The sequence below is a fragment of the Solanum stenotomum genome, chromosome 8 (assembly GCF_019186545.1).
Source record: "Solanum stenotomum isolate F172 chromosome 8, ASM1918654v1, whole genome shotgun sequence".
Lineage (NCBI taxonomy): Eukaryota > Viridiplantae > Streptophyta > Magnoliopsida > Solanales > Solanaceae > Solanum > Solanum stenotomum.
This window is the reverse complement of record NC_064289.1, coordinates 25561631-25572240: the sequence shown is the minus strand read 5'-3', so window position 1 is coordinate 25572240 and position 10610 is coordinate 25561631. Positions and strand designations below refer to the sequence as shown.

Genomic DNA, 10610 nt, shown 5'->3' with positions numbered 1-10610 from the left:
AGAAAGATCAACAACAATGACCCATCACAACAACAACAACAACCCCAGAGTTGTTAATGCTGACAACACAACAGGTACCAATATCATTATACAATTCAATCCTGCATCCCCAATTACCTACCAAACTCAATGGTGGCCACAACTTCGCTACATGGAAAGCCCATTTCTCCATGCTTATGTATGGCTACAACCTCTTTGGTCATCTCGATGGAACCACTCTTTCTCCCACTCGCACGATCATCGTTGGCACAAACATATCATCTAATCTTGCTTTCTTAACTTGGTTCCGTCAGGACCAGCTCATCTAGGATGCCCTCATGGCTTCTAACGAACCCACTATTGCCTCCACTGTTGTTGCCGCCAACTCAACTAAATCAGCTTGGGATGCTCCGCATACCACTTACGTAAACTTATCCCAAACCCAAGTCTTTAGTTTACGTGATGAACATGCCCGTGTCATTAAGGACTCTTTCTCCTTCACAGAATATATTCACACTATTCAGTCTCTTTCTGATAAGTTAGCCATTGTTGGTTCTCCTATATCCAACCCTAAACTCAATGTCAAAATACTCAGTGGTCTAGGCCCTGAGTTTCAAGAAATCTCTGTTGCAATACGTGCACATGATACAGATTCCTCCTATGAGAAATTCTTTGAAAAACTGCTAGACCATGACCTCTTTATTCGTCACGAGGATGTTGAGAAACTGTCAAGCCCCATAACTGCCGTTGCCGCAAAATCCAATACTAATAATCACAACACTTGCAGACAGAGCAACAATTCTCAACAATGGCGTCATAATTCACATACAAACACTCCACCACAGTGATAGTCCAACTCACATCCAAACTCTATTATTCGATGTCAACTCTGTAATAGGGTTGGCCACACCGCTAATGTATGTCGCTCAAAGTCTCACAACTACTTTGAAGCCAAAGCCAACTATACTGCTGGATTTTTTACCGCCACCAACCCTTGGATAGTCGACTCAGGCACCACCTATCACATCACAACGGAGCCACACAACCTACAACCTAGCTAACTTAGGGAATTTTACTTTGAAAATAGGAGAATTTTGAAACTCCATGGATGGAAGGAATCCATGGATGAAAACTGTCATACCTCAAGTCCAAATGCTTATCTTCAATGGAGATATTGAGACCTTGACTTGAAACCCTAGATGAATCCTTCTTTTTCTTCAAGTTCTAGAGAGAGAATTATTTTGGGAGTTCTTCTTTTTGGTGAGTTTGAAGAGAATGATTTCAATTGGGAAATTTGAGGGTAAAATTCTTATATAAGGGTCTTTAGACATAGGCAAAATGACGTAGTATATGAATAAAATAATTAAGAAAATACCCAACTACTCTTTACAATAACTGCCAGCTCTCGACCTATGGACACCAATCGACGAACCGTGGACTGACCGACGGTCCGTCCTGTACGACCGTCGATGGTGGTCAGAAGCTGATTTTTGGGCCAGTGAACCATGGATCATAGTCTGACCTACGGTTCGTAGGTTTGGCTGTGGTTCTAAGCCTCTGCAGACTTGGCAGGGTGGCCAGTCCATGGACCACACTACAGTTTGTGGTCCTACCCACGGGTCGTGGTTGGCCTCCGTGGCTGGCACCTGCAACTTCCCAAAACTTATTTCATTTCCCTTTTTCGGATATGGGGTTTTACACCTTCCTTGGAGAATTGTTTGAAACCTTACCAGACTTTGTTTATCTTAAAGGTTTTCTTTCAAAAATTCCTTTTTTAAAACGGTTTCTTAATTTTCCTAAAATTAAGTGGCGACTCCCTATTACTCCTAAATTAATTAGTTTTTCTAAAAATTGATAAATAGCCAAGTTACTAAAAGATTTTGAAACTTGGTTTTCTAAATCAAGTCGTAACAATGATTTGTGGAGTGTCATTGATCCTATCTCATTGGATAACATTGATCATAGTAATGAGTGGTTGGTTGTGAAGATGGACCTTAATATGTAGAGTCGTCAAAATGGGCTTAGGCCATGGGGCCGGCCCAACCCTACCCGTTATTGGGGTAGGGTTGGAATAAGATTTTTCAAGCCCATTTAAAACTAGAGCTTATAATCCCTTGTCCCTTGAGGATTGATCGAGGTTGGGCCGGGGTCGGCCCATGGGCCAAAACTTTTTATGTAAGAGTAATTTACAATAATCTCACTAGTATATAATCTAATTATTTGAATACACATGTTGTAATATTATGAATCTTCATACCCAGATACATGTATCTCGGAATATATGAGATCAAAATTAGGTTAATTTGTTCTAGATACACTTTATCCAAGTAGATTCGCATGTATCTAAGAGACATATACAAATCTCGCGCCCTCGCCTCCCTCTTATATTGCTTGTCACTCTCTTATCTCACTTGTGTATCTGGTATGCGAGATACATGCTAATTACACTAGATTTTTTTGCTTCTTCATTGTATTATTTTTCTAAATCTACCATCACCTTCCTTCACCTTTTTTGCCGAAAAATGGATACCAACACCTATTGCAGTTGTCAATATGGGTTGGCCCGCCCAATCCGAGCTAACCCATAATACAAGCTTTGAAATTTGACGGGCTAGCCCATTTTTTTGTGGGCTAGAAATCAGTCAGCCCAACCCACAAGTATGTGGGCAGCGAGCTATGCCGGGCCAACCCAGTTTTTTGAAAGTATATTTTTTATAATTTTTTAAAAATCAAATTATGATTTAAAAAATATTATCATAAATATCGACAAGACAATATTACATGGTGTTAATGTTACTACTTCTTAATCAAATCCACAAATAAAATTATCTTTATAATATTTATTAAATTTGATTTCAAGTAAAATTATAAATAGCTAAATAGAAATATTAATCTAATTATTTTCTGATGATCATAATAAAACACAAAAAATATGACAATATTCCATAGGCTACGACCTACGTAGTGATTCCTTAGAAATTTTAGGGAATTTTTATTTAATGTAGTACATATTTTATAAACATAATTTGTATTTGAATTTTAATTTTAATTTCAATATTTAAAACTTTAAATAGATTTTGAATATGAACTCTTGTTATTTTTAATACTCTATTTTATTTTTATTTTTTTAATTAATTTTTATTTGGCCCACGGACCGACCCTACACATATTTCTCAAGCCCTACAAGTCAGCATGTTTATTCAGGCTGAGCTAAAAAGTTTTTTTCTTAAATGGGCTTCAAAAATCTTAGCCCAGCCCTATCAAATCACGGGTTAGGCCAGGCCAGCAGACCTAGCTCATATTGACGACTCTAACACCTATATTTCATATTCATTCTTTCTTTCTTTCTTTCTTTCTCTCCCTCTTTTCTTCCCAAAAAACAACACTAAAAAGAAAGAAAAAAATAAATATAAAAAAAAAATTGAAAAAGCACAAAAGAGATTTTGAGTATATTAGAAAAAACGATTTACAATGGAAAAGGAGAGTAAGGTACCATCCCGCTCTTCACCTTTTTCACCTGAAAAAATGAATATCAACACTCATATTTTATATATTTTTTCTTTCTTTCTCTGCCTCCCTCCTCCTCGTCTCTTTTTCTCTTAAAACAACACCAAAATAGAAAGAAAAAAATTTGAAACAATTTTAAAAAGTAGATTAAGAAAAAACTAAAGAAAATTATTAGGTGTAGTGGAGAAGACAACTACCATGTAGGGGAGGGGGGGGGTAAATTGATATTTTAGAATAATATTTTTATTTTATTTACTTGATAGATTTTATAATAATTTTTGACTTAAAATAACACATGTAATCATTTAATTGGTTGTTTGTCACGTCACCAACTAGTGTATTACACTCTCCTTCAATCTTTTGTCTATTGTAAAAAAAAGTGTCAAAATAATATAGTGAGACCCTACAGAGGTGTCTAAATTGAGCATCACCTAGTTGAGGTGTCTAAGTGAAACTTGGTGCCAACTTTAGGGGGCCACCGATGAATTTTTGATAGTCCCTGTAGCTCCTGAAGATTCATCTTCAATATCCATTTTCCCATAATCCAATAGATTAGCCATTAAGTCAACTAGAACTTTAACTTTAGCACAACTAGGTCTAGTTTTATTAATTGTGACCTTGTCTAGATGTATAGGAGTTCCTACGTCAGATGCTAATAAAAATAGCGACTCATTGACAAAATAGGTTGGTAACAAATTAGGAAATGAAATTCAGGTCATAGTCATAGTAGTCTCCTCCTCCACAGTAAACTTGGATCATATATCGGTGGCCTCATTTGATAAGATGCACCATTTTTAGCCTTAATTAAATGGCGACCTTTGATGTCATGTTGATGAAATCTTCCTTCAAAGATAGCCTAATTAGAATATGTTTATTTCTAAAATAACCAATCTGAAAATCTCCTGTGTTGTTACATTATGTAGGAATCGAAGATTGTAGCTCCTCCATATCAGGCAATCCATATGAAAAAAATTCAACAATAGAATGTTGCAAATTTTCAATTATGTTCATCTTGGCAACTTCAAATTTCGACCATTTTAAGTGTGGTTCACCATGTAACAGTGAAACAACTTTAATTGCACTTGTAGGCGAATCTATTTTAGAGCACACATACATGTTATTCAACGTATTAGGTTTAAGAATTCTTGAATAGTCAAGGTTAGAACTCGTGTGAGGGTTGGTATGGGAGGGTATTTTGGGTTGTGCGGCTAAAAGGGGTTGATCAATCATTGTAGGTGATGATTGTCCAGTGGCCGGAGAGGAATTTTTAACCAAAGTAAGCCATTATTAAAATCAATTCACCAAAATAATACGTTTTTTTGAAATTTTACAAAACTAGTATAAACGTAGTTCGCAGTAACATTTTAGGTTATATTTTATTCAAAAATATTCAATAACAAAAAGACAAAAATCTGATAGAGTAAACAAACATAAAACGTTATTGTCAGTAATGTTTTATAATTAGTTACTGTGAAACACGTTTTACAGCTAAAACGTGACTCACAGTAACGTTTCTCTGGAATGGCTGAAAATTGAAACTCAATCTTGTACATGCCTCATTCATTATTCAAATTTCCACTATTAAAATAGATAGATACATTTTGTACATACCTTCACTTGAAATATATATGATTTTCTCTTTTCTTTCTCTTTTCTACATAGACAATATTTTTTTAAAACAAAAGGGAAAAAAAGTGAGGAAGACTTTGCACAAATTGGAGCTTGTCTTGTATCATTTCAATTTCAAAATTTGTAAATAAATTATATGAGAGATCTTCTTCTAGCCTAAGATATCATCCTTCCAAATATTAGATCATTCGGTTTTTTATGATTATTAATTATTAGACTATCAATAAAGAAACTATTGAATTAAATTGATGTAATAAGTAATCTACATCCAAAATTATAGTCTATGTATAGGGCACTTTTTGTACAAGGATGAAATTTTCATCCTTATTAACCCCAATAGAGGAAGGACTATCTTCCATTCCTTGTAACTCTCTTTTGCTGATGGAATGAACAGGTAGGGGTCTGCCTAACCCCCACCACTGAGGTGGGCTTTGAGGAAAAAAATATAATAACTAAGCAAAACAACTATTAAAAAAAGGAATTAATTAAGATTATAGGAAAGCCCACCTCACTCTTCCTTTTCTTGCAAAAGTATTAGTATCTATGAATGAAAAGAGAAGAAAAGAGAAAATGATATATTTCATAGAAACGTTACCGTGAGTTACGTTTTAGCTGTAAAGCGTGCCTCAGAGTAACGAACTATAAAACGTTACTGACAATAACGTTTTATGTCTGTTTACTATGTCAGATTTTTGTCTTTTTGTTATTGAATTTTTTTTAATAAAATATAACCTAAAACGTTACTGAGAACTACGTTTATACTAGTTTTGTAAAATTTCAAAAAAATATATTATTTTGGTGAATTAATTTTAATAATGGCTTACTTTGATAAAAATTCGGCCGGAGAGGTCATTAGCGGTAGCTAATGAAAATAAGGTTAGGTCAAAACTCCTCAATCCTTCTGACAAATGAATTTTTTTTACCACATGGTTCATAATTAGATAAGGGAAAAGACCTATCAAGTTTGCTATTTAGAACTGATATACACATTGTTATGAAAGTGTCTCATATATACCATATTGTTATACAACTGGCTCACATATACCCCTTCCTCTAACAAAAGTAAAAGAATTAATTTTAATTTAATCAATAGGGGTATATTTGATCATCTTCGGTCCTCGCATCTATTTTTATGACTTTTTTTATTTCTATGACTAATTTAAATTTATTATTTTGATGGTCAAAGTTAGTTATATTTCACTAATTTTCTTGAAAAATTTATTATAGATGCCCCAATTTTTTTACAAATACAAAAACTAAATTACAATATAGTCGAAAAATAGTTTTAAATTATAATATAGCCAGAAGAAATTAGTTTAATTTTTTCTTTCTTTACATTAAAGAATGAAAGTAAAAAAATAAGAATAAGAAATTCCAATAATGATCATCAAAGAAGTCAAAAAATAATTTATGTATGAAAAGGATTAAAATATACCTTGAACTTTGCTTTTTTTTTTTCAAAAGTCCACCAATGGCGAGGGGGTTAAAGTACTGCCCCAACCTTTGTATTATCAAAAAAATAAAGTACATGGAGGAGGATATAGACCTTTGCCTCCAGAGCCAAATAAAGAATGAGACATTTCATTCTTATGTACCTTTGGTTACAAACACTGTAAGACTTGGGAGAATAAAAATCTCACCTAATGTAAAAGTTGGGGTGGGTACAAATGACTGAGATATTGTACAAAACAGAAAGAGTTGAACCAACTCTATACCTGAGAACTTCTAACATCATTAATCACAAAATGATTTTGTTGTGGCATGATTCTGAGGTGCGGGAAGCCATGTTGATCAAGCATCATCGTGACTTTAACTTTACTAGGCAGTGAGCCAAAATCATAGTAGATAGCATGGCTTTTGGTGACTTCTGCAACGTTAATTAGCTAAGTGATCAGGCACTGTGTTACCTACCCTCTCTAAAAGTGTGAACAAAAAATAAAGTTTTCAATATCGGAGAGTTGAGTGATCTGATCTGTAATATGTTTTACATTCCATTGAGCCCTCATTTTGTTGTTAATCACATCCACCATCACTTGAGAGTCGATTTTCACAATGATGTTCAAAAATTGTTCATAAAAGCAAAGTTTCAAGTCTTGCAAGATGGCTCTAGCCTCAGGACTGTTGTTGTTGGAATGACCATAAAAATCAGTAAAGGCAAGAATGAAATCCCTTGTGTGATCCCTCAAAATATCACCACCATCTAAGCTTCTCAAATTTCCTTTAGCGCATCCATCAACATTGAGTTTAAAGAAACCATTCAAAGGCTTATTCCGATAAATAACTTGGCTAGTATGCTACTGGATTAGATTCTCAATATAATGACAGATTTTATTCCAAGAAGTAGGGAATGACAGCTTCAACCAATTAGTGGAAAACATCATACACATATATTTACAAGTTTGGTGAATAATATACATGCTAGTCATCTTGATGTTGTCATATCTGGCAAAACATCTACACCTCCACAACTCCCAATATATATTTTGTCATATCCAAAAATAAATGTGATGACACTTGTCTTTTCTCACCAAGACAAGTCTGCCTCAATGAAAATGAAAATGAAAGAAAAATGAAAAATAGTAAAAACAAGAACAAGATAAAGCGGAAAACTTATTCTTCTATTAAAACCCCCAAAATCTGGTTATCACGTGTACAAGCCACTAAATAGATAGGTGCGGAATTAAGAAATAAATACAAGTCTCAAGCTTAGTTTCTCAAATAGAACAAAGGGTAAGGAAAGGAAAAAGAGGGTCCGCTGAATGACAAACAAGTACCTCGTCAAGTACTTGACGAGCCTTGAGAAGAGATTACACAAGTTCGGGCTCAGCACCTACACAAATATAGAAGCAAGGGGTGAGTACCAATAACACGGTACCTAGGGAGCAACCTACTAAATAAAGCAGCTAGCTAGAAATCGAATACCCCTTACAATCAAACTGAACCTCCTCAAACTACAACTTGCACAGAAATCAGCCCAACCAAGTAATTCTACAATACACGACTCACAAACGCAATATTCAGAGTTCAATAATTAACAAATCAAATAAGTCAATGGTAATGACAAGTAGTTCAATCACACATAGCAAGCACATCGATCACAATTCACAAGTAAGTTACGTATAAGCATCAAGTGCATCAAGTCACAATGATTATCACTAGCCGGAATCATTTCTCATCAGCTTTATAACACTCGCCGGCAAAGACTTCGACATAATAATGTTGGAAAACTATATGCAAGGCAGAAGCATATCAGAATCATATTGCTTACATGAATAATAGATAACCAATAATGTTTATGCTAGAACACATATAATCATGTTAGAACACATAAACTTATTGAAATTTAATTCAAGAATTATCTCTTGAAGTGTGAGCAGATACCTTCAAGCGAATTCTTTAGTTAGACAGACCTTCAAGCGAATCCACAAGATAGACATCAACTCTGTAGTCTTCTACAATGATCCCAAGTTCACATCCATACTCTCTCAATACTTGGGTGGGCAAGTATCGTATAGAAACCCTTCAATCAATTTTCTAGATTAGGAGAATCCCTATTTATAGAGATTTCTTCTCGATCCAAAAAGGAGTAGAAAACCAGAAAAAAATCACGTTATTCTTCCTTTTCCCAAAGAAATAAGATTTTGAACTCTAGTTAAATATGGGCACTGTAGGGACCACATAATTAATTACTAAGTTTTTCTATTATGGAGATAATTTTAAATAATTAATTTGAGTTATTCTTATCATAATAAATAACAAATCATTCCACTAGAAATTCGTAATTGCACTTCTCTATTTATATTTCGAAATTCCCATTAAACACTTATGTAATTCCCCATGTTAAGATTACAGTTACTAATCAATAAATTAAATTACTGACGAATTTAATTCAATGATTAATTTCCTTTAGAGCACTGCTTAACTTATTTCATGTGTTGGATTCAAAAATCCACTTACAAGGTTTGACATGATGAAAATTTATAAGCTTCTCAACAAGGCATATCATCAATCTCTATAACGGGACATGGATTCGATCAACTAACTTATTGTTTCACCAATATATATTATTATCATCCAATCTACTAGGTATATTGACCCATCTCAGAATCTCATCTTTTAATAAATCAAAACGATAATTAATAAATACAAATCATAATTGTTATATCAAGATTACGAATATAAGTACATTTAACAGTTTAGAGGATATGGTTTTGTCAGTCAGACAACTATCTCTACTCGGTTTCATTCAATACATACAAAATGCACTAGCACAAGAAGTTGAACTATACGTTCCCATAATCAAGATAAATTATATATAATTTTGTGCTACAATCGTACCGATGACATGCATCTTAGATTGTGAACACAAAATTTTATACTTATAGGAACTGATAATTTAATCCTCTGTATAAACTAAAACTCTATACACTGAATCATCTACTATATAAGTGAACAAACACCATAAACGAATATATGATCTATTAAAACTTTTATTAAAACTAAATAAATAATTATTCTATTATAAATACTATATCTAAACATATGATTAATAGTATATATCCTAACAAATAACACTCGCCGGCAGAGACCTCAGCATGATAACACTCTCCGGCAAAGACCTTGGCGTGATAACACTCACGGGCAAAAACCACGGCATAATAACTCATCACGTGTCTCATCACGATGTCCACAATCAGTGCATACAAGCAATATCACACCACATAGAAGAGACAACAAATCATACAATTCAAGTCCACAATCATGCTTTCAAGCATGTCATCAATCAATCATCAAGGGTCACAATAAGGCAATTCACATTATCATGTTTATCACATGGTCTTTTTCATTTCAACTCTTTTTTATTCATTTAGATATGACAAGTAGACAATTTAAACCCTTCACCTCATTTTTGAAATATTCACTTAACAGTATATCCATGCACATCTGAAATCCCACAAGCAATCTTCAGCTGATCACGCTTGCCCACAATCAATTTTGAGTTTTCATTGTACAATTGCAGTCGAAGCACATGGGCAATTGCCATGTACACAACAGTTGTGAACTTTTAATTGTATCGTCATTTGCAGCTTATGATTTTTTTATAATAAAAAGTTTTAAATTAATATATAATAATAATTAAGTTCATGTTTAGGTAATATATGTATTTAATATTTTTTTATTGTAAATAAAAGTTATTCAATTCTCGTAAATTTATAAGTTTCAAAAATAAAATCCAAAAGTTTAATTCATAATCTAAAATTCAAACCAAATATCTAAAAAAAAATGGATTTTGATCTAAATTTCGGATTGGTTATTCAAACTATGTCATCCCTAGTTCCTACTGATAATAAGTTGGGTGAAAATTGGTATTGGCCAATTTTCGAACTTGATATAACAAACCTCAAGTTGGATATAAAAAATTCTTACTATTATCGGTCCTTTACTTTCTTACGCTTTGATGTTGTGTCCAAACTTCAAAAATGAAAATTTAATTA

General features: G+C 33.4%; 1 protein-coding gene across 1 annotated transcript; it reads left to right on the top strand.

Annotated features, from left to right (window-relative positions):
- Nucleotides 1-317: 317 nt before the first annotated feature.
- LOC125873655 (uncharacterized) lies at nucleotides 318-827 on the top strand. Its single transcript, XM_049554542.1, has one exon. It carries the CDS (start codon nucleotides 318-320, stop codon nucleotides 825-827), a length of 510 nt encoding a protein of 169 aa, XP_049410499.1.
- Nucleotides 828-10610: the final 9783 nt, after the last annotated feature.